This window comes from Ambystoma mexicanum, chromosome 3q (genome assembly GCF_040938575.1).
Source record: "Ambystoma mexicanum isolate Mex_15411 chromosome 3q, UKY_AmexF1_1, whole genome shotgun sequence".
NCBI lineage: Eukaryota > Metazoa > Chordata > Amphibia > Caudata > Ambystomatidae > Ambystoma > Ambystoma mexicanum.
Genome location: NC_090926.1, coordinates 990,028,931 through 990,054,309, shown reverse-complemented (window position 1 = coordinate 990,054,309; position 25,379 = coordinate 990,028,931). Strand labels below are relative to the sequence as shown.

Sequence of the window (25,379 nt, the reverse complement as noted above, 5' to 3'; positions counted from 1 at the left end):
GTGTACATTCGCAGTAAGATACGATGTGTTGGAGGATTTGCCCATGATTTGGTTCACGCGCTTGTGCGCATTATAACATGATTGGTTTGGCTAAACGTTTATTTGTAAGCTATATAGCTTTATAATAAAATAAAAAAATAGGGCAAATTAATGAATGCCATAAGACTTTTTCCAGCTCTTTGAAAAACCTGTTAAGCTATTTTTCATCATCCTGTTGACTTTGTCCACTCATTTACTTACAATCATACCGAACCTGTTCTGGTGTATCGAACACTGTTAGCAAGTTGCACATTTAAAAAACAAGACACAGTATAGCAATAACTCATTCGAAGAAAGCAGTCACAGCCATTGATCCCTGAGTCTTTTCTGGTAATGTTTTATTGTCAAAAAGAAACTGTTCATCAAGCGAGGGAGAGGACAGACGAACAACATACAGATGTATGGAGGGCAGTTTTAGATAAGATGAGGACAGCTCTTCCCTTTGTACTACGTCTTGTGGACTGCTGTTCCAATCAGGTTGCAGAGAACATCCAATTATCCTACTCAAGACCACCGTTTTCCTGGCACTCAGACTACATCTCTCTTGATTGACAATGTAACTGAATGTTTTACTTTTCCCGAACTAATATTCTTTTAGTAAAGGGCAGTAAGGGCAGGTAACTGGAGGAATGATGTTTGGTCGCATGAAGTAAGATAATATTTGTATGTCGATGTGACCTGTTGGTTGTGTTCAAGGTTATCCAAGGAATATGTGGATGGTTAATGCTGATAGCTGTGACCCTAGAACACAATGAAAAACTGATGCATCTTGATTTCATATCCGGGTTAGAAACCAAGGGAAAGGCAAAAGAGACACTAACGGCAAACCATATGTGAATATTGTGGTGGCTTTTGTGCCTATGTGCAGCACTGTGGCTCCTTCTGTAAAAGATTGTCTGCAGGTGAAGGAAGAGTTTCTGATTAGAATGTTGTTGAATTGTATATGATTAAAGACAGCCCATTCATGGTAACAGAAAGAAGAGTATGAACCGTATAGAGGCCAGATATCCTCTTATTAGCATATGGTAATTATTGGATTTTGCAGAATATTGGAAAAGGTCTCCCTCCCAAGGAAAAGGTAGAGGCATCATCTATGCAAGAAAGGAGAAGCTTGGCGGGCCTGCCAGGGGTCAGCTAATCAAGCGGTTTCCTTTTTGCTAACCTATGCTGGGACTATTCACTCCCTAGTCATTATTGCTCCTTTTCCATTTTTGAGATAATATGCATGGACCTTTATAAGATGTTAAACTACTTTGTCTGAATGTTGATTTATGGTGGTGGTCGTGGGATTTCCACCTGATTTGCTGCTTACGTCTCTGGGTGGATAATGGGGGCCACGTGACCAATGCTGCTCTTGGGTTACTGCCATTATGCAGCATTTTTATCATACTGCAAAGGAGCAGGAGAACACCAGGCATCTTCTGTTGACCTAGGTATCATATAATCTGCAGGGTAATCCTAATGTGTCAGTCTGAAAACTGCTTCTTCTCATAGGTATCCATGCAACTCTATTCTCTTCTGTAGTCGGTTTCTGGGGAACACCTTTTGCCTCTATGGGCAATACCTAGGCTTCGAGTCTGCCTATTTACACTCCCCGGCCTCAGACAGACTGTGCTACAGAGAAATCTGTACATTTCTTGACAGGCTAATTCTTTGGGAAGGCTAGTACGGTAGTGACCACGTCAATCACATGGTTCACTCAATCACGTGGTTTCTCCATATTCCTTTCTTGTAATGATTCTTAATGAATTCTGTAAGGTGTGCGCTGTAGATTAAAGGGGGGTCCCTGTTCTAGGAGGGCTAGTTTGGTCGAGAGGATAGCCTTCCCTCATTGAATTTAAAAATGAAAATTAGCCAGATTCTCGTCATACATAAACCAGTTTACTTCTTTAGCTGCTTCACTGGAGATGGCTGAAGGAAAACGCACACATACTGCCTACAGTGGATGCCAGAGATTTAAAGGGAAGCACCAAAAGGGGATATACTTGCTCAGGAACACATTGAGTGTCAGTGAGGACTTGGGACCATCATTCACTAAGTCTGGAAACCAGAAATATTTGTTATCCTCTGGACCAGGTTTTCCTGTCTTGCGCCTTCAGTGCTTCCACTCCCTGTAACCTATGATTGTGTTGGGTTTATCACTGATATCTTTATTTTGTTGGTGGCCCGTTCACTTTAGGAAGCCGTGGTTTTTGTCCTACACACACTACAGCTCTTCGCAGAACAGGTGCAACATGGTGAAACATGGTGAGGCCTCTCGCGCCGCCACTGCACGCAAGAGCTTAGATGATGCCGTATTGCGCCAGCTCGTGCAGCTCCAGGTGGTTGAAGGCCTCCCAGGGACAGATGACGGTGATATCTGAGGGAAGAGACAGAAGACAATTGGATGTTAAAACACAGGCAGACATTTTTGTAGGTTGACAGATACTGTAGGTAAGTAGACAGAAACCAATGTCAAATTGTGCTGCCTCCTGCAGCGCTACAGCCCCTACTTAGTCCCCACTATTGTTTCTCCCCTGTGTCTGATCCTGACTTTCTTCTATCATTATTTATTGTGCCCCGGCTCTCCTACCAAAAGTAATTCTGATGTGTGCACCCCTATTTACTGTGAGAAAACTCCCTTCTGATGCTGCTGGGCTTCTACCAAACAAGTATTCTTCCATATTCTCTTGTGCCATCCATTTTTTCTTTCATTTATGTAAACACAGCATTAAGAACTGTACAGATCATGTAAAAGTAGAGCAAAAATGTATGAGTTTAGGGAGAAAGAAGATAATCCCTGAGACGGGTTCAGAATAAAGAGTATGAAGAAAGCGAGCGGAGAGAAAGGGGAAGTGCGTTCCAATGCAGAGGTGCCAGTAAGCAATAAGAATGAAAGCAAGATAAAGCACAAAGTGGACCATGAACAGAGAGAAGAAATAAAGATTGAGCGGAAAGGGAGCACTCTGTGGTATAGAAAGATATGACTGAAGAAAGGCTATGGAGGGGCCAGAATATGAAGATATTTAAAGACCAGTCCAAGAAAGTTAAAGAGCAATCATCAGTGAAAAGGGAGCCAGCGAAGTGCGGCTAAGGCTGGAGAAATAGATTCCCAAGAGGTTAAGGAGAAGAGGAGACATAAAGACAAATCACAGACAGAGCACAGTGGACTGCGGTGAATAGTAGAAAGAGCAAAAAGAAGACTCGAACAATCGAAAAGATGAGAAGAAATAAGAAAAAAGACACGAGTAGCTTAGTAGAAGAAAATTAAAGAGAAGGCCTTGATTTCTGAATATTAAAGAGGAGGAAAAAAACAAGAGCGAGACAGAGCAGAGATCTGGTAAGAAAAGAGTCAATATTAACACCATGATTACGGGCAGACCATGAAATGGGAAGAGAGTTAAGGGGGAAACGAGATAGAAGTCGGAAGAAGAGGAGCGGGATGTAGTGGCAGGAAAGAAAATAACCTGAGTCTTGGATGGAGGAAATTATCAGCCATCCAATACTGAATGGCTATGACCCAGGAGGCAATAATATTGTGAATAGCCCGGTAGAAGAGGAAAAGGATAGGAAAGGTTGTGAGTCATCAGCATAAAAGTGAAGAGAGAGACCAAAAGAGATAACAGAAGCAAGAACATTGATGTAAAGGGAAAAGAAAGGCGGATACAAAACTGAGCCCTGAGGCTCATGGAATTATATAGGGCGTGTGGCCAGCCCAGAAAACAGAATATGCAAGATTTGAAAGATAGGAATGAAACCAGTTAAGAACAGTACTATTAAAGCCTAAAGAAGAAAGTGACAAAAGCAGAAGAGCGATGTCAACAAGTCCAAGAGTACCAACAGCAATGAATGTTTGCCATAGAGAGACTATAGACGTGAATCAGATACAGAAAGAAGTGCAGTCTCATTTGAGTGACTGGTAGAGAGGGAGAAGGGAGTTAGAATTAACATAAGAAGAAACCTGAGAATAAACAATCTGCTTCAGGAGCTGAGAAAGTTTGGGAAGGAGAAAAAGAGGTCTGAAATTAGAGGGAAGAGAAGGATCGAGGGAGGGCTTTCTCGATAAAGGCGTGCCTGACAGAATATGGAAAAGTGGAGGATTGGAGAGCAGTATTTAAAAGAAAAATGTTTGTTTGTTTATTTATTTCTAATGCGCACTAGACTCAAGGGTAACAGGGCGTAGTTAAGAAGATGCAAAGCTTACAAAGTTACAAGCATAGTTACAATGAGACATATATAGTTACAGGTATGTTCGCAATAATACATATATACAAGTTAAAGCAGGTTATGCACAGCAAGGATCGACAGGCACAAAATCAAGGGTAAGATGGAAGGGATAGTCTAAGGCAACCTGGGTGGGGCTAGTGCAGTAGCACTAGCTAGTGGTCAGAGGAATTGAGCATGTTGATGTAATTACTTCTAAATTGTAAGTACAGTTGATCTGCTCTAAGGCGGTGTGGCAAGGAGTTCCATAGTTTGGTTGCTTTCACGGGAAAGCTATTGCCACCAATCTTGGTGAGTCGGAATCTTGGTATAGTAAGGCAGTTTGTGTTGCTGGCTCTAGTCGGTCTGATAGACGTTCTTCTGTGGAGTCTGTCTATGAGGTAGCTAGGGGCAGCATTGTTTAATGCTTTATAGGTAAGGGAGGCCGTTTTTAGAAGAATTTTGTTATGGGTGGAAAGCCACTTATATTGGCGTCTAGTTGCGGAGATATGTTCTCTTTTATTCACGCCTAGTGCAGCTCTTAAGGCATTATTTTGGAGTGTTTGTAACCTCTGGATAATGGCCTTATTGGACCACTATAGAGAGCGTTACAGTAATCTAGCCTAGAGAGTATCAGTGCTCTGGCCAGGATCATGCAACTGTCAATTGAAAGAAATGGTCTAGCTGCCCTGATGAGTTTACAGGTGTAAGCAGTGGTAGAGGCCAAAGATTTCACCTGTTTGTCAAAAGGCATAGTAGAGTCAAGGTAAAAGTCAAATGTTTTCACCTCCTTGGCTACCCTGATGATGTTTCCATCAATGGCGAACGATGAATATTCATGGCCTAATTTCTTATGGTTTAGGAGAGTGCCCAGGATGATGAGCTCTGTTTTATCATCATTCAGGTATAGACCGTGGGTGGCCATCCATGCCTGGATGATGAGATACACTCTATTCACCAATGCTAGATCCTTGCCATAATCCCCAGAAAGTGGGAGGAGAATCTGAGTATCATCTGCATAGTTAGTGTAGGTGATACCTAGAAGGTCCGGATCATCGAACTGGGGCTTGGTGAATATATTGTATAATGTGGGGGAGACACATGAGCAGAGGCGTTGCTGCGGGGGGGCTAAAGGTGCTATAGCCCCGGGTCTTTTGGTTGTAGCCCCGGATAGAAGCTCAGGAGCTACAACCAAAAAGACTAGCTAGCCCCGAATCTCAACAGTCCTGACATTAGTGTAGCCCCGGATCTTTTCCAGACCTAGCAACACCCCTGCACATGAGCCCTGGGGTACACCGCAAGTGATCTGGACAGGGTCTGCAGCTGCCGATGGGGAAAAGACCCTCATAGTTCTGTCGCTCAGAAATGATTCTATCCATCTGATGGCCTCTGTAGAGAAGTGAGCTGCTGAGTCCAAATGATTACAAAGGACCTTATGATCCACTAGGTCGAATGCAGCTGAGAGATCTAACAGTAGGAGGAGGGCTGTATTACCTTTATCCCTTAACTCATCAACCTGTGTGTTTAAGTCAACGAGGGCCGTTTCTGTCCCATGCAATGGATGAAAACCAGATTGTCTTGCTCCTAGGAGCTTATGCAGTTCTAAATATTTTTGGATCATGGTGTATGCGACCGTGTCAAGTATTTTGAGTAGGAACGGTACCGTCATAATGGGACGGTAGTTAGTGGGAATAAGTGGGTCTAAAGATTGCTTCTTTAACAGTGGTAGTATCCAGGATTGATTCAGATTAGAGGGAATGGTGCCACATGCGAAGGAGGCATTGATCAGTTTAGAAATTAAAGGTGCAAGATCTCTAGCCGCATCCTTTATAATCTGAGCAGGACAGAGGTCACCTTTACGATTGGACGGCTTAAGTGACAAGATGCCTTTCTCTACCTCTAGTATGGAAGTTTTTGTAAAGTGGAATCTGCCAATTTGGTCATTAAGTGTTTCGCTGGATGGGGGGGGGGTTATTCAATTGTGGTGGTAAATTCAGAGAGTCTTTTTTTTGGGTGATTTTGTTTTGAAGAGTGGTTATTTTATTGGATAAGGCATGTTGGATATCTGAACACCATGGGCCTCATTACACGGTAGGCGGTAAGGGTTTACCAGTACCGGTATTTTACCGGTACCGGTAAATCCTTACCGCCTTACTACGAGGTCCCTTTGCGGGTTGGGGAATTTAAAGCCTGCTTTTTGCAGGCGTTAAAAACCAACCCGCAAAGGGACCCAGGGAGCTAATTACGGTACCGCAATTTGCGGTGCCGTAATTAGCGCCTTCCCCATTTCCATTATGCCCTATGGGGCAAAAATGGGAATGGGGAAGGGCAATGGCGGAAGGGGGAATTACCGCCCCGCCAACCTTGGAATGGGGTGGTAATTCCCCTTTCCACCAAGGCGGTGCCGGTATTTTACCGGCATGAACCATGGCGCTAATAGAGCCAGGGTTCTCCGCCTACCGTGTAATGAGGCCCCATGTCTTATTTTTGTTGTAGATGTCAGGTGTGGGAATTGGAGACTCTAGTTCTTTTAGTATGATGTAAGATGGGTTTAGTATTCAAGTAAGATGGGGAAGGAGAAAAGGACAAGCCTTGGGAATTAACAACGAAGAGAGAGGATCAGAAGGAACAGAAGTGGGATGAGCTTCAGAAAGAATAGTAGCAGTGTCGGCTTCAGTAAGGGGAAGAAAAGAAGACAGAGAAGAAGGAACAGAGGAAAGGAGCAGGGGCGAAGCAGAGGAGATAATAGAAGAGCAACATTAGTGCAAAAGTAGGAGGCTAGGTCAGAAGCAGATAACAATGAAGTAATGGCAGTGTCAGGAAAGGTAGTAGAAAGAATGTGAGACAGGATCTGAACGAGACATCGTGGATAGGAAGAGAAAGAGTCAAGAAGATCAGTTAAACATTAGTGTTTGGCAGAAAGCAGTGCAAGCATCCAACGCTGTGTGAAGTGAAGTGAGAAGAATGGAATCAGAATGGGAACGGGGGACTTTCTCCAACCATGCTCAGCGCCGCGGAGAGTACGATGCAGTGAGCAAAATTACAGGGTCAGACAGGGTTGAGGTTTTTTACACGAAGGAATGAAAGAATGAAGGTACAGAGTCAAGAGTATTAGAAATAGATGAGGACAAGAGCGAAGATGTAGGGTCGACGGGTATAGAGGTGAACTCATGCAGTGAAGGTAGAAATGAAGTAATAGCCAACGTGAAATCAGAAATGTCAAAGATGCGTAGATCACAATCTAGATGAGGTGAGATAAGATTACAGGAGAGATAAAAGAGAAAAATGGAAGAACATGTTCAGATGAATATATAGGAAATGCAGTGACGAGTTTAAAGATAATGGCCAAGAGAAAAGTGGGTCCTGGCAAGAGCCAAAGATGTCAGAAGGCTATCTGGTAATATTATCCCTATGTATATTGTCACCATACATAATGTCACCGGAAAAGGTTGTGATGACATTATATATGGTGACCAAATGTCCCCCGCTCCCCTTGAAACAAATAAAAGGTTTTTGGAGTTCCAGGGGTGTCCCCCGCATGTCCAATGTAATAATGTCCCTGCAAAAAACAGCCATTTTTTGGTGCCTTTTTTGCCAGGCGACATTTTTGCAGGGACATTATTACATGGAACCATCCAAAGGGGGGATAAGAACAGGAGAAAGATAACATGAGTCAAAAATAGATATAAGAGCGCCAGAGAATGAATCGAGAGATGAAGATTAAAATGACTAATAAGAATCAAAGACGTGTCCTAGGGAAGAAGAAGGAGCAGGAGAGCATATAGATCATCACAGAAAGTGGTGAAAGAGCTCGGAAGGCGATCGATCAGCAGAAAGGTTGAAGAGCAGGGTTTATTAAAAAAAAGAGAGTACTAATATTCAAAAGTGAAGAAAAGTGGAGGATTGGGAAGGGGAGGAGAAATGGTGTACGAAGAGCGATAACCAATACCAATACCCCCTCCTCGACCTGAGGGGTGGGAGGTATGGAAAAAAGTAGTAGTAAGGGTTGACGGAGCAGCAGGAGTAGCATCATTGGAAGTCGATGAACACATTTCAGTAATACAGAGAAAATGTAAATAAAGATGGAGAAAAGTACCAATAACAGACTGATCCTTATTGCAAATGGAGTGCACATTCCAAAGAGCTGAGTTGATAGGGGACGAATATTGCATCAGATGGGTAGTTAGGATTGCAAGCATTTCGGTTAGATAGTTGGAGAGTAGGGGGTTTAGAAGTACAAAGAGATGGGATGGGATAGGACATAGCAGTAAAAAGACTAAGAAGGAGTATTTGCACTCGGGAAAGGGTGCTCCGCCAATCAGGGCAAGAGTGGGCGAGAATACAATGCATACCACCAGCTCTTTCCAGCCACCCAAAGCCCTTCCCTGGTTGGGACTATCTGTATTGTGGGGAGGCAACAAGGTGCCTCTTCCTGTTGCCTCCCCACGTCCCACTCCACCCCCAAATAACATTAGCACCCTCCCACCCAACACCCCAGTTCCCTGCTGGACCTTAGCTTTGTGCTCCAGTCCCGGCACTCCTCCCGCCCATGGACGACATGGAAGTGAAAAGGGGATTAAGTCCCTTTTCCAATGGTGACAGAGCGTGGAGCCCATCTCGCAAGAAAAAAATATACTGCAAATTGCAAACACACCCGAGCCGGGGTGTGTACATGACAGAAACTGGCCCACAGCCCTCGCTTTCGTCCGGACCTGCCTAGGCTCGGGATGGCGGCCCGTTACTGGCCATGTATGCCCCCAACTGGGGCGTGATTGCCATAGCCTGTTCTTTGAAATGCTCTCTTATGTGGTTGTTATATTCTTGGGTTATATAAGGACCGATTTCACGTTGCGCAGTAATGTCTGTTTTATAAGATGTATGGTGCAGAACTAGCGCCATGTCCTTTGTCAGTAATCGGTCCTCTGGGACTGTGTCCTCCTGAGTGTGACACAATACTGCAGTGATATCTCTGTGCTGGTTAAACCTCCCTTTATGTACATGGCTTCAAGGTATGCTAGAAATTCCCACTAGATACATATATGGCATTTAAAGGCCCCGAAGGTACCGTATGGACAGTATTTTTATGACCAATTACAGAGTGCGTGTTTTTCACTATAGGGGTTTCCTGGCACTGGGGAAAGGAAGTTGAACGAGACATTAAGATGAAACCGGCCCAGAGACGAGAAGCAAAGACAATTATGTAAACGATAGCCAGGGCTTTAGGGATGTCTAGAAAGTCTGCAACAGAATCTAAAGAGCTTGGTAAAGAGTTCTATATCTCCCACCTTTGCGAGATGTGTGAAGATGATGGACTTTGAAAAGAAGTTTATTAGATGAGCTACGACTCCAGAAGAAAGATGCAGAGTATGGAAAGTTGCGAGAAGACTGTAGCCATTGCAGAAGCATCTATGGGCCAGGTAAATAATACTGAACTCATAAGAGAGTAAGTGGTGAGAATAGAGATTATGGGTGATGTGGGAGTGATGACCAGCTTTCATGAGAAGGCAGGCGGCGACATTTTGAATGAGTTACAGCTGACCAAGACTGCAGTCGGGCAAACCCAAGTTGGTTGCATTGTCATAGTCCAGTCTGAAGCGCATGGAAGCAATGCCATCCTGGCGAGAAAAGGAGCACGTGAAAGGGGAAGATTTGTTTCTGAGGAAGCGACTTGTCGAATTTATGAGAGAAGGGTGAGATGTAAAGCAGCTTCAAGCCCATGCTGGAAACAGGTACAGGGCAAGGGACCATAGGAGGAGCCCACAATTAACATAAGATCCTTCCCTAATCAACACAACATCCGTTTTCTCATCGTTTAGCTTGAGGCTGTTCTGAGGCATCCAGGCAGCCATGGAGAGCATGCAGAGTTGGAATTGCTGGGCTACGGAGCCCGTGTTGACATCCAGCTGGATGTGGAGCTAGGTGTTTGTTGTTAGCTTAGGTAAAGAGAAGTAAAGCCACAGAAAGCGAAGATTAAAAATAATCCTGAGGAATCCCACCGAGGAGATGATGTTATTGAGGGCAAGCCAGGCAGAGTCATGGCCTGCCTCCTATCACAAAGGAACAAGGTGGTGATCCATGTCAGTGCAGTGCTGCTGTTCCCAAAGGAACTAAGGCAGTGGAAAATCACTTTCAGTATCCAAAAAAAAGCAAAGGTAGTCAACTGCAGCCACAGGCACCAATTTGATGGAGTGGTTCAGGTGGAATCTAGCCTGGGTCCAGCCTGTAAAGTGTGGAACAGAGTTACTCTCCACAAATTGCTCAAGTGAGTGGTAGCATGAAAGCCAACAAGTGTAGCCATGGAAGGAAGAGGAAAGGTGAAATGGAGGGGTCGAGAGTATGATTGTACCAGAGAGAATCCAGAATACCTGTTTTAAAAGAGAGGGGTAGCTCTCCTGGGGAAAGAGAGCCATTCTCTTCTGCAGCTGCTTAATACTTAACAGCTATAGGAAGTTGCTAGAGGAATTTAATAGGACAGATATCAAGAGGAGTCCCTGGTTTTGTAGAATTACAAAGAGAAGGAAGTTGCTGCAGAAGGTAATGCGGAAGCAATTGAATTAATTGGTTGACTTGGATTGAAAGATGAGCAGTAAAATATCACTTTTTGCTAATATTCTGGACTTTATTGAAGAAGAAGCTAGAGGGGGATTCACAGGGGGCTAGGCATGTGGAAATAGAGACGGCTGCGTCAGCAGGGGGATGTTTCTTTGAGAAATGTAAAATATTATTTTTGCGATTTCTAAATACTTGCACAAAAATAATATATTTTATGAAGGAGTGGATATGATTTCTTAAGGGGCAGTTGGGTGGTATATGTTCCATTACACTCGAGGGCATAGTACATTCTTCATTGCCGCTCTTTAGCTTTGGTGAGGGATTTAGCTTCCATAAACTCAGGAGTAAACCATTTATGTTTGAATCCTATTGTGAAGAAGTCCTTTTTTGGCAGGGACATGAAAGTTTAGGATGGCAGGTAGCCAACAAAGTGAGCATGAGAGGAGAGTTTATTCCAAGGTTTATCGAGCATTCATTCCTCTACTCAGGCAGGGTTCGAGAGAAGAGTTATGACACACAACAAAGAAAAGAATGGCTTCATGATCCAACTAAAGAAGAGTATAGGGAGAAGAGACCATGACAGAAGTTGGGTCAGCAAAGATTGGAACAAGGGTTTGCCAGCTGAATGGCTAGGACAAGGTATCCTTGGGCATCCTACTGCCACAAGCAGTAGGCCCATGTTAAGGATTAAGATACTGGCCACAGGGGTTGAAGGTGAGTCAACTCACAGCTAAAAATTACTAGTTTGGTCTAGAAAGGGCAATATTATCCCAAAAAGCCTCTGAAAAGGAGCCATCAGGACAGGTCCGAATATAGAGAAAACATGCACCGCGGAGGTAGTGAACGTGACCAAAAGAGAGCAGGCTAAGGAGGAGAATGTGGCTTGAGTAGTGGAAAGTGTCCTTAAACATAACAGCAGGTTTATGACAGAACAACTGTGCTGTTTTTATTTCTTGTTGTATGCTTTACTATTTGCACATGTGCAGTGGTCGAAGTGTGTGAAAAGAAGTAGTGGAACTATGTTCCCCGCTGGCCTATCCCTGCTGCCCATAGACCCCATTGCCACACCCCCATGCCCTGCACCATACAACCCACTAAAGAAATACCAAATGCGCCTGCTGTTTAAGGGAACGTTTGGTGCAAGTTTCAACTTTTTCTTACACTTTTAAAAGAAAACCATTCCGGAATGCGTTCTTTTTAAAATGAAAGTATAGGAACAGTAAAACTTTTTTTTTAAAGTATAGGGGCACCGCTCCCAACCGCTCCCGCCATCTTCGACCACTGCACATGCGTGTTTTACTGCATGGGATCACTGTTCTAGTTTGTCTGATTATTACGGCATGACAAAGTCTTGCGCCTGGTTCTGAGAACCATCATGGTAGTGACTCAAGGGGTTGGGTGCCACCTCAAGCCAGTAGATGTTGGGCTCATGGTAGTAGTATGGGGGCGTCCCCTGGTCACCTTATCTGGGTTCTTGGCATATGGCAGTAGATTAGCACATAGGTCCTCACGGTCAAGCCCCACCAAACCCTACCCCACTGAAAGACCAGCCCTCAAGCTTAAACCCTGACCTCGACTCTTGTCCCACTCTGAAGGTAATGAAAGTCTTTTTTCAACCGTGCCAAAATCTCCATTATCGAAAAGGAAGGCTTCCGGTGTAAGAAAGATCAAAGGGGTTACATTTGAAGATCCAACTACACAATTATGTAGGTACAATGTTTCAATCCAGTGGCTTCATGAATGCTGTGGAACTGCCACACAAAGCATCATTACAACTTTGGTATCTCCTGGCAAAAGATGATCATGCTGGGCAAGCAAAGTATTAAGTTCCCTGTTAGCCCAATTGTAAAATTAAATCAGGAAATGTAGAACACACCGAGCCAGAGTGTTTCTACCCAACAATTCAAATTCTAACACCACAGCCCTGAGCCTTGTGCAGGTTGTCTCAGGATCGCTCTGAGGAGTAAATCTAAAGTCCAAGATGGCGGACAGGCCAGATATAAGCTTAGTTCAACCCCCTGATCCGAAAGCAGCCCCATGTTCACTTGAGGAAGATGGACAATCCTAGCCCATATTCAATTACCACTCATATGTGCAGACCCTCAGGAAAGGGATAAGAGGGGACACAGTATAGAGATTGAAGAAACTGGAGAGGTAGGGAGTGAGAGCAAAGATATTGAAGGAAAAGGTGGTACCATCAGGAGGTGAGTGGACAGAACTAGGTGGTGGGAGTTAAGGTGAAAGAGTAATTTGTATCATCAAGATACAAGAGTGGATAGAAGGAGGTGGAGAGAAGGAAGAAGCTGAAAGAGCTGGTAACAGCAGAGAAGGAGACATAACATGAGGAGGTGGGGGCATCAGCAGGAGATTTAATCCATGGGAATGGCGAGGAAAGGAGAAAAAAGCGGGTCCCTGATGGGGAGAGGAGGTGTACAAGACACAGTGGAGGTGGTGCAACCCAGGTGTGAGAAGGAGGTGCGAATATCACGGGCTGGGATTGATTTGGAAGCAGTGACATAAGAAGATGATTGTAGTTTGGAGGGGCAGAAGGATTAGTACGACTAGTTGGATTTGCAAGGGAAGGTGGAAAGGGAAGTTGTGCGGTAATGGGGAGAACCACATCCTGAAGAGGAGGGAATACCATGGACAAAACAACATCATGGGAGGTTGAAAGAATGTGAAGACTTTTGGAGGGTGAAAGAAAAGTTGAGGAAAGCCAGTGCATAGACAGCAAGGTTATGGCAGATCTGAGAGGCAAAGGGTAGGGAGTCAAGGGAACACCCAGGGTACACGTAGTCAAATCCAGAGACCCTTCTCTAGATCTCCCTACTGATTAGGACGCTGACCTGACTGCTCGTGAGAGCTTGGCAAACAAATCAGTTGTTGGGTATAGGGCCCTGAAAAGCCTGCAATCAGTTAAGATGAAAATAAAATGGTGTGGGACACTTTTAGGCCCACAATGCCAGAGGAAGGAGGAAGGAAGTAAATCAACATACTCGTAACTGTGTGCACTAGGATCTTGCTTCAGTTGCCAAAAGGCCTAAATAGCTACACCTGGCCAGAGAAAGACATTAAGGCGTAAGCAATCAGGACTATTACACCTTGTGGAAAGACACCAGTTTCCAGTTTTAAGATGCTTCCCCACTTGCAAGCAATCACTGACTATAAATGGAGATACAACAACATTTGGTATTGGCTTCATTCCTGATTTCAATTGTCCTACACAACGAAGGGTTTAGGTCTTGATTTAGAGGACACAATAATCTTCATTCCAAACGTAGACAACAGAAATAAAACTATAATAGTGACCCGTTAACAATTCTACGATCCCGGTCTGCAAAGGAACTCCATACTTCTCGTGATAATTGTTTTTTTATTCAAATTACAATTTTGGGCAGGTGGTGGCTGTATTTGATGGTTAGAAAGACCAATTAATTTCATGCCAAGATAATGGCATGTGGATATTCAGTGCTTTTCAGGATTATTCCAATACATGATCTTTTGGAGGCCATAGTTGTGTTGGTGATACATCGGGATTGAATGCAGGAGCCATTATGCATCGACAGAGCGTAGAATAGTCACAGACAGTAGGCTGTGCTTCAGTGGTTTCTTCATCAGGGCAATTTCACACATCAGCCAAAAACGAATTAATAGTAGGAAACTCCCCAATAGAGTAGTCCTATGTCTATTGACTCGTAGGTCTGGGACATCATCTGTCCGATATTATGCTACCATCTGCCTCTTTGCTGCCCACTGGCACTCTATGATTCCCTCATCCTTTTATTCTTGTGATCGTCCTTCCATTGCTTACCAGCTAAGCCTGGTCTTTCGCAATCCCATATATTAAATACACATACATTTAGGAAATGAAAATCTTTTAGTATTGAAAGCTGTTGTACCTGTTCCAAGCCCTTCCATTCCTGGGATGTCGTCTCCGAAACTGCAGCAAGAGGGAAGATACATGTATTAATGTACATTTTCTAGAGTTGATCAAAAAAACAGAAGAAACCTTTTTAAATACCCATCCAAGTGTAAACACTATAAATTGCAAAGGAGAGGTTTTCACAGCCAAACATTTGTTTGGCAAAGTAAAATGCAGCCAGAGAAGCCTGACACCATAATTTCGAAAGACATTTAAAGAACTCCTATAATCTTCACACTTAAACTCAAGAAATATGGCTCTTGCGATATATACAAATATACATATATATAGAAATTGATGTTCCTCACACCTTGTATGTTGGATTTTAAATTTAGAGGGACAGTAAAGCCTCTTCACATTGAACGGACTAAAGAGCCCAAACTGTTTGTGCTTGCTATGTTTGTGCTTGCTATGTTTGTGCTTGCTATGTTTGTGACTTTTAATATTTCATTTAGTTTTATATAATTTAATATATTGAGCCACAGAATGTTCCTTCCTTTTCCTTTGCTTTGAAATGTTCTCTTAATTTTCAGTTGCCATCTGTAAATGATCAACATGAATTTCTGTATAAACAGATTACAACCTTGTAAAAAAGCACAAATGAGCATAAAACGTGTCGTGGGTGGATTTCCATCGTGTTATTGATAGTGAGGGCACCGTGGATACGCTTATGGTTTACATGCTCCTTGCCTTCCAGTATACCGGCTCTGCAGACTTTCGTAAGAATTAAATGGTAGAGAGTCACAAAAGAGCGCATTACCATTCACTCATTTACCCTGATTTTTGTAAGATTGCATCTAACAGTATATGAGTTTGTCCAGTAGAAAGTAAAACTTTGCAAAAAGTTTGAAAGGGCTCATTTACTTCAGTGTATTTCTCATGTTCGGGTATTTTTCTTAACCTGTTTTTAAAATCAGTCTTCTTTCCGAAACCTTTACAAAATCCTTTAAAACAGCCTATTCAACAGAAACGAAAAATGGTTTAGAGGGAGGTGATGCCTCACAAGTCAATGCATATTTGCCAAAGGGCCCCGTTTATGGTTGTTATGTCATTCAGGTCTTGATTTTTAGCCATCGACGCACTGGATTCTGAGATATGTAGAATCATTTTCCTTATTATGTGTATGGCCAGCGTTATGTTTCTATAACTGGGGCAACCCACAGATACTAGTACCATAAATCAGGACTGAGCATAGAAATAGAAGAAGTACTAGATATTGCCAGGGAAATCTTTAGAGGCAAAGGAGCAAGTGACAGAAAGTTAGAGTAGGGGATTGATTACCTCTGGGGTGAGACAAAATCAAGCCCTTGAACTATTTCGTTTGCTGCTGTTTTTGGTGTTTTGTTATTAGGAGGAATCGACATTTTGAGGTTCGACCAACACTTTCTACTCGCCAGTAATAAATAAAACAGTCTACTACTTCCTTCAGAATAAAATATGCCTGCACCAAAAGATTAGGGCACAATATACAAGCACAATTCAACAAATACCTCAAGCCAGGAACCTTGATTTCAAGGCAACCTTGTAAGTAGTGAGTGTATCCTAGAGTTGGTTTATTCTAGCAGATTTGAAAACTTTATTTAACTGGTGTTAATTTCTGTTAATATTTCTGTCGGTATTCATTGCTCGCATTTTAATATGCCAGAGCATGTGATTATTCCAAATTCAAAACTATGCTTTTTCTGTGGGATATTTGGTGTTCCTAATAATTGAAGGTTCTTCCGAACCCCTTTCAACAATCCTTGACCATTACTATATGCTTGGATGACCATGGCAGTGTCTGTCCACTTAGAACTGTAAGTGTAACGTCTTTGCTCTTACTTGCAGGTTTCCAGTAGATCATATAACACCTCATGCTCACCCAGACAAGGAAAACCATTTGCAAAAGTAAAAGTGTGATCAATACGAGTATTTACTAATGGAGCAGGTCCTGCTGAGAGTGACGGGAGGACACGTGGTATGAAGGGGAGGGGGCATGAGGGAAGACACCAGTATATGATGTCAAGAGGAAGAGAGTGAACGTATAATAAAGAAGTACTTGCTTTCCAGACCGAGTGTGTGGCTGCTGTACTTTCCAAGGCCCTACCTCAAAGGGTTACAGCTGCCGACGAGTTCCTAACTCTATTGTTCTGGCGATCCCGCCAAGCTCCACTGAAGCCTGTACCGGTGATCCTGCAGCGTATTATGCTTGTGCAATCTTGACAAGGTCCTCCGCACAGGCCATGCCACCCAGCGATGACTCTGTCACAGCCTCTGTTGGCGACCGTGCTCCTACTTCCACGGCAGTCCCGCCCCGCATCCGCTGGTGTGTGCAGTGCTTGCTGCTCCACCCAGAGCCTTCTCCAAAGGGCTGTGTGCCCATGAACTGCTGCGACCCGCACCATCTTGAGTGTGTCGTTTCATACTCTACCTAGAGCCTTGTTGAAATGGGCCGTTAGCCCGCTCCGCCTCTCTCCTTCACTTGTCGCTCCATCTGGAGCTTTGCCATAGTCGGGCCACGTACCCTATGGGCCTCCAGCTTAGCCTGCTGCAGGCACTCCCCTCCGGAGCATTACAGGAGGCACTGGGGTGCCGTCAGACCTCACCAATGTCATCCACTCTACAAGGAGTCCAGACACACTGCCAGGCTGCATCCAGTGCCTTACAGCATCCTGTCTAGCACTATCACGCACTGCCAGCAACACCAGCAGTGCCACCAGCAACACCAGCAGAGACATACCTCCTCCAGCCAACCCATGTTAAGAGGCCCGAGTTCCTCCTGCACCCGCACCGTCCCTGTGCGACCTCCCACTGCTCTGCACCACCATGGAACAAGATGCACAAGATGCCAGAGCTCACCAGGCCATGCTGTCCTCCACCTCTTGGTTGGCGTTTCTTCCAAAGCCACTCCCATTCACCTTACCACTGCACCATAAGGGCACCAGGTTGGCAGAATGTTTGGACGATTTGAATAACTTTGTTAAAGCGGTGGAGGAAGACAAGTCATCGCTTTGTGTGACATTTTCACCAACCTGGCTGGGAAGGAGATCAAAGCCATCATTAAAACAATTACTGATGGAGAGAGAGCCAAATATGACACCCTGCATTCAGCCAAACAGACTATGAACACAACACATTTAACCAGTGTACACAACAAGCCCAGGAAACTATTGATGAATTCAGAACGCGCCTGCGACAGAAGCTAGTGCATTGCCAGTTCGCACAGTTTTCTGATGAAGAGGCCATCGGGCTGCAAGCCATTGAATGATGCATGTCCTCCACCTTTAGGAAACAACTACTGAAGAAACCCCTTCCCCTAGATGACATCATATTTCTTGCGAGTGTATATGAGAGTTATGATGCCCAAGCAGCTTCCATGGAAAACCAACAGACTAAGAAGTTGAACAACAGCGAAACAGTAGCCGCATTACCTATACATAGAACGGAGCACCAGTCACATTTGTGAGTCAACCAGCCAGTCACCCACAGTTGCCTACTCGACAGCCAACCAGGCCCCAGAGAGTGTGCTAGAGATGCATGTATGCTTTCCCCAATACAGGTGCATGTCCAGCGCTAACCCATCTGTGCTCCAACTGAGGGAGAGAAGGAAACTTCCAAACAGTCTGCAGGGAAGGGAAGCCGTTCCCCACGCCACAGTATTGCCCTATGGTAGCCTGGAGGCAAGGCAACATGTAAAGTCCACCCCCACAAGGCCAAGGGCAAATGCCCCCAAGATATAACTCTGGCCCACATAGGTATGTGAGAGCAATGGAAGAGATACTGGATTACAAAACTGACCAGGGGGAGAATCAGTTTCCTCCGTACCCACAGTGCAGGGATGGGTACAATGGCCCACTGCTCACCCTACAGGGCTACACCAATCACCCAACGGACTCTCAGGTCTACTCTGCATATCCAGATGAATACACCAATCTTAATTACGAAATCCAGGAGGCTGAAGAAGCCCAGAGAGTACTCATCAACATGGGGGACAAAAACCATTGCTTCTTAATAGGCACCGGAGCCACCGTCAACATTTTGGGTTAGTAGGAGTTCTTGCAAATGGCCTGTAAACGCATCCTCTCCAGGTCCATGGCGAGAATTTTACAGTGGGGTACAAGCAAACCACTCCAGTCTATTGGACAATTTCAATGAACCGTGCTGCATAAGGATCACTCGGCGAGTAACACCATACATGTAGTACGCAGCCCCATCAGAGGACGCTGCCTCCTCAGCTTCAAAATCACCAAACAATTAGGCCTCATTGACATACATTATCAAGATACTGATATAGTGCAGTGCACTGCAGGCCCAAAAAAGGACATGGACATGGTTTTCAAAATGTCAATGGCACCGGTATCCAAAGAAACCATCCAGTCATACTTCCCAACAATATTCCAGGGACTTGGGAAACTTAAGGGAGTGGTTATTAAACTACACATTGATGACTTCGTACAGCCTGTCCCCAAGCACCCACGCAGAGCTGGGTTCCATCTACAGAAGCTGGTTTCACAAGAGCTCAGTCAATTATTACAAAACAACATCATTGTGCGGGCCGGGGGCCCCACGCCTGAATCTCCCCATTAGTGATTGTCCCTAAAAGACGTGGGTCGCATAAGATTGTGAATCGATATGAGGGTGGCCAACGTTGCCATTTAACCGGAGCGATACCCCGGCCCCAATATTGAGTACATGATTGTCCAACTTAACAAAGCCACAACATTTTCAAAGCTTGATCTCAGAGGTGCCATCAGTTGGAGCTGCACCCCGACTCCAGGTAATAATTACATTTTTGACACACAGGGGCTATTCTTATACAAACGCCTAAACTTCGGAATCTCCAACAAAGTGGAGATCTTCCAGGACACCATCCATCAAGTCATCCACCCCATCAAATCAGCGTTTAACTACAGCAATGATATCTTTGTTTACAGCACGTCCTAAGAAGATCAAAACCAGGCACTGTTGGAGGTGTGTGCAGCGCTGCAAACGGTAGGGTTGACGTTGAACTTTGAGAAGTACAATATCAACAAGAGAAAATTGAGATTTTTCAGCCATATGTTCTCTGACGCGAGTATGAACCCCGGATCCTGACAAAGTCAGCCTGATTGGGGTGCGGGGGCAGATTGGAAAACAGATTTCAGACATCCGTTCATTCCTTGGCATGGCGGGCTATTGTGCCAGATACCTCCCACATTACGCCACGCAAACAGAGCCACTGAGGTGCCTCCTGCAGAAGGACGTCGGCTTCCAATGGACTAGGGCGTTCGCCAACATCAAAGGCGCACTGGTGGAGCAGAAGCGTTTGGCCTACTTCGACCCGCTTGGCATGCTGAGATTGTGGAGGTGAGCTTGGTGGGGTTGGGGATCATCCTAGCCCAAACTAAGGATGAGGATTTGCAACCCAAGCACATTGTAGTCTATGCCAGCAGGGCTCTCTCGCTCATAGAAAGACCATAAAGAAACAGAGCCTTGCAGCTGTCTGGGTCTGCACAAATGTCCACAACTTCATTATAGGGAAGAGATTCACACTGGTTACAAATCATCAGGCTCTGCTGTCCTTATTTGAAAAATCATGCACAAAAATGCCGCCGAGAAATGAAAGGTGGGGAATCTGCCTATAGGACTATGATTACACTATCATACACATGCCATGGGATATCGCAACCCCACTGACTACTTCTCGTGACATCCAGGCTGTGACCATACAGCAAGGAAGGGGGATGCTGAATGCATCCGGTATGTCACAGCCAATGCAATGCTCCCAGTACTCAAACAGGAGATGGTTGCACAAGAATAACTGCAAGATCCATCAATTGTAATGGCCATACAGCTAACTTACCACAACAAATGGAGAGACTATCACAGATCATTACGTTTCACCCAAAGAGAAACAAGGCAGAGATAGGAAGTCTGGCAAAGATACACCCTGAGCTAGTGGTAATTGACCAGACAAACCTGCTCAGAGGTTGCAGACTTGTCGTACCCCCGGCACTCAGAACGTCAGTCATTCACACAGCGCATGTGTAGTGGTACATTGTGTATGAGGGTTAACATTCACAACACTTGAAAAGCCCTGGAACAAAAATGAGGGTCTGTTTGTAATTGCAAGTGAGACATGCAGCTCAAGTTTCATGTGCCTTTCTGCTTTTAGTATCAGGGCTTGGTGAAGCTTATTCAGCAACAGCCACAGAGTCCTAGAGATTCAGGAACCTGGGAATGAAACCTCAGCCCAGTGGATAATGGGTCCCTGAGAGAGAGGAGATCAAAGCCAGGGCAGAAAGAGGAGGGGAGGTGTCATTGGGGTGAAGGTCATTGGAAGAAGGCTGAGTTCATGCAAGTCTGTCGTGGACATCTGTGGGGATCGTGGTTGACCACTCGGAGTGCGGTCCTTTAGTGTTTTGTGATTTCCCCGCTTTGCTTCTAGACGCTTCTTGGCACAGGTTTTTCAGCAGATGCCCCCATGCTTGGCATGCATTGTTCCCATCTGTTTGCTCCCCACTCTTGTTGAATTTATGAGGACCCTTAAACACTAATTTGTTTTATACTTGTCTCACCTTAATCTATTTTTGTCTTGTGCGAGATTGGCCTCATGGAAGGAGACACAGACAACAGATTTAAAGTTGAACTTTATTACAGTATAAATCAGGATGGATGAAGGCCCAACTTGTCCTAACTATGGAGGGATTTCACTGCCTAATGAAACTAAGGAAAGCCTGTGTCAGTATGTTCCACTTAAAGGTCAGTTTGTGTCAAAGTTCTATACTTGTCCTTACAGCTAATACAAACACTGTGCAGGGATTGTTCATAAATTCCTGGTAAAGTTCAATTTATCTTCCTTCAAAACACCAAACAGGAATATAGTTCTGTTGCCCTTCCCGGGGTTCAACACAGTTCCAGGACAACGCAGTAGCAAGACACCAACACATAGGCTTCCCTTCACCAAGTTTAGTGTCACCTTGTAATTAAAGTACCTTAATCACAACTTAGAAATAGTTTCAAGTTACCAAAGCTTAGGGTTCCCTTCCCCAAGCTTATTGGAAGTTCTTCAGACAGAAGCATTTCTTTGCAGCTTTGATATTTTCACTGAGCTTTTCACCAGCCAGAACTCTTTTTCTCAAGTCTGGAGGCACTTGGTAGTCTGCTTTCATCACAATGAGTATCCTGATTTGTATCACAAAGTTCTTTGGCCAGGGTGCAGTTTTAGACCACAGGTCCACCCATTACAGGCCACGTAGCCAGAAACGTAGCCTTTGATTTTCCTTTGCCTCTTGATAACAGATACTTGGTCAAGGCACAGTTTCAGACCCCAGGTCCACCCATTACAGGTCACGCAACCAAGACCTTACAGGCTTTCTTCAAAGTAAACACTTAGGTCTTTTTGGTTTTTGCTCCCACTTCTTGACCGTGCACAGCTCCCTTTGTTGTATGAGGCTTACAGTTTCATATAGAAGCATTTCACAAAGAGCTATCATGCACACAATCACTCGGCGACTAAGTATCACTTCATTGTTAGACTGATAGAGGTTTAGTTTTTACAAGCATGTTTTTCTTCTTTATGTGCGCACTTGGAAATGTTATATTTGCTGACGGGAAAACATACACTGGGTTGCTGTTTGCTTTTCACTCACCAGTTGTGTTTTCTTGGTTCCCCAATGTTCAGCTTCTTCTTCTGAGGTGAGGGCCTCACCATCTGCCAGGGTAACAAACAGTCTTTAGTTATATCAAAGAAACTAACGTCACACGGCTTCCTTTGGATTCTTTCAACGGCTCTCTGGAGACACGGCTCCTTTGCCAAGAAATTAATTACAGTTGGCTTTCCTCTGCAAACCTCCAGCCTTTTGGTGCTCCGTTCTCCTTGGGACAGTCACAGATCAAACTGGCTTCCCTGCTGCTACCACTTCCCCTCCTTCTGCTTCTCTCCAACTACTTCCTGGGCTCTATCGTATATTCCCTTAAGTGGTTTCAGGTCCGAATTAAGCCAATAATTGGGACATGCCTGACCTTTAGGCATCTTCTTCGTGTCAGTAATTGAATTGTTAAGGGAGGTAATCTTCATAGCTCCTAGTGGCGTCTTCCTCGTCCCGGTATTCATATGCAAGTCAATGGAGGAGGAAAGTGGAACAACTTTTTAATGACCCATGAAGGTCTGGGAAAGTCTAGTTGGGTCTTCTTGAGGATAAAGGGGATACCGTTTTTCAATATTAACTATCCTATTTATATCCTATTTGTATCGTTTTTCTTCTTTTGTTTATTCTGGTTGGTGTAATAGTGATTCTTACCCTGCTTTGAAGTCATGGGACTAGATCAACAATATCCTAATACTATTTCTGGGACAGGGTTTTTTTTTACAAAGGAGGACCTAGAATACCATCTCTTACTTAGGGGTTTCTCACCTCCACTACCTGAGGACCCTCTACCCAGGTTCCTCCCTTGCTTGTCCACCCCCAAGGGCAGGAGCCAAAAGCGATGGCCTTTTCCTGGCCACCTGCATAGAGGACCCAAACGGAAGAGAAGTGAGAAAACCTCCAGGTTGCTCACACTTGCTTTACTTTTAGTCAGTTTTAATGATCAGTTTTTATTGTAAATGGTAATTTGTTTTGTGTTGTACATTGTTTTTATGGTTGTACTGCTCCCCGTTTCCTTTGGGCCAGGGTTGTGATATATACGATTTTTAATTAAATAAAAAGGTTATTATCGCTAATGAATAGTGTGAGCAACCTGAATGTGTCTCACTTACTAGTCCCCGGGGATCTGTCATCAAAGTGGCCAGGACACGGCCATCGCTATTGGATCCAGTTCCTGGGGGTGGACCAGTGCGGGAGGATCCCCTGGATGGGGGGTCCTCGGGGATAGGATGTGGGACACTGAATGTTGAGACGTGGTATCTTCCCCATCCCCCTTTTCCGACACAAAAACTTTCTCAAAGGGTGAACGACGACTGACTAATACCCGAGCCGTTTACCTGACATGTCCCAACACAAGGGTCAGGCCGAGTCAGGTGATTACTGACAACCACTCACACCTGACTACCCTTTCCCTTGCCCATAGGGATAAAAGGCAGAGCTCAGGAGCACACTGCGAGCAAGGCCGAACGCATGAGGAGGCAGCCATTCCAGGACGGCAGTTCAAACGGAGAAGAAAGGCGGCGAGACCTGAAAGGACATCAAGAAGGGAGTTGCCCTTTTCAACACAGACACTCAAAGCCTATGATGAAAGGAATTGCAGGTGGTGCGACGGATGGCAGCGGTATATGGAACCCTCCCACACTGATAGGCAGGGAGGTGAGATTGCCATTGTGGTACAGTTTTTGACTCCCGTGGCAAAGGACTGCCAATGAGTTCAGCACATGCCGTGAGTCGGAAGAAACTGATAGTCGACTGGACTGCGTTGGGCTCACGGTTGCAGTGTCAACTTTCAGAAGATAAATAGACAGGAGGTTTTTTGTGAACAAACTTGGTACCGGATATAGAGTTGTCAGGCACCACGTTGGCGCCAGTCGAAGGTCTCTGGCTGGTACTCCTCTCCTGCACAAAGAATCTGTGTTGAACATTGTAGGTAAAGAAACCACAAGTACCAAGAGGGCATAGGGAAGGCCGGTATAAGGTGTCGAGTACCAAGAGGCCATAGGGAAGGCCGGTATAAGGTGTCGAGCCAAATCCCTTGTACAATCGAAAGTCCTTAACACATTACAGAAGTTTTGTTATTGTGGAACTGGCGTTTGCGCCCGGCTGAGGGGAACACTGTATGAACTGTGATGATATGAAGCCCACGCTTGCTGTACGCTAACAGAGTGACCTAGCAAGACGAGATCGCCCTTCGAAGTCTCTGTTTAAATCGGCAAGCGCTCTGGAAGGTCTGAGCCAGGATGAGGGGGACCTCACTTAACCAAAGGGGTTGTTTAAAAATACAGTAAGACTTTATGATTATTAGAACTTTGTGAAGCCAGGGGCTTTAGAGAAAGTCTGACTGGGGCAGAGACCCAGATGTAGGTAAAGGGAACAACCTAAGGGGTCTAGAAGGACTTTTTGTTGAAACAGAACTGTTATGTTGGCAAATGTGAACGGGGCTGTGGGATGCATGCGAATTAGGGTGAGCATGAATGCACCTGTGAACATTGTGATGGCAAGTATGAACCCGACTGTGGGATGTGCACAGTGAGTGATTGGTCTGAACCCGACTGAGAGAAGGATCGGAGCCCGGCTGAAGGGGATCCAAGGATGAAGGGTAATCACCTGACGTAAAGGTTAACAGAAGGAATTTTTGTTTTGTTGTTTTGGTGTATCAGGCCTTCTGAAGCAAGATACTTTGCATGAGAAGAGATTTGGTCACAGTAGGCCCTAATACTAAGAAAAGGAACTGTAAGTGTATGCCAGAGAAGCCCAGGAGTGTGCTGTGCTTGAGAGTCCCACCTTGTCCCATGCTGGAAACGTGGGGAAGGAAGACCCCGGCCATAAGACCCTGACTTATAATTTTGTTAACACTTCTTTCTTTTCTTATGGACATTAACCCACACTATTTTATAACATAGCGTTAAGGATTGGCAATAGGTTTCTTAGTATAGGCCCTTTTATTTGACTAAACTCCACTTGGACAGTATTATTATTATTATTTGATGGTCATATCTTGCACCCATCTTAGATTTAGGTTCAGATTAGGCGTTCATCTCACCCATTTTACAGTTAATAAACAGCCTTGAACTGTG

At 44.6% G+C, this 25,379-nt stretch overlaps 1 protein-coding gene across 1 annotated transcript in view; it reads right to left on the bottom strand.

Annotated features, from left to right (window-relative positions):
- Window positions 1-352: 352 nt before the first annotated feature.
- The window catches only part of PDE6G (phosphodiesterase 6G), a 186,599-nt gene continuing 161,572 nt past the window's right edge, over window positions 353-25,379 (bottom strand). Inside the window, exons 3-4 of the mRNA XM_069655139.1 lie at window positions 14,673-14,713; window positions 353-2,398 (exon numbers count right to left, since the gene is read on the bottom strand). Coding sequence (XP_069511240.1) covers window positions 2,322-2,398; window positions 14,673-14,713 — 118 coding nt within the window. The 3' untranslated portion in view covers window positions 353-2,321. The remainder of the gene's footprint in view (window positions 2,399-14,672; window positions 14,714-25,379) is intronic.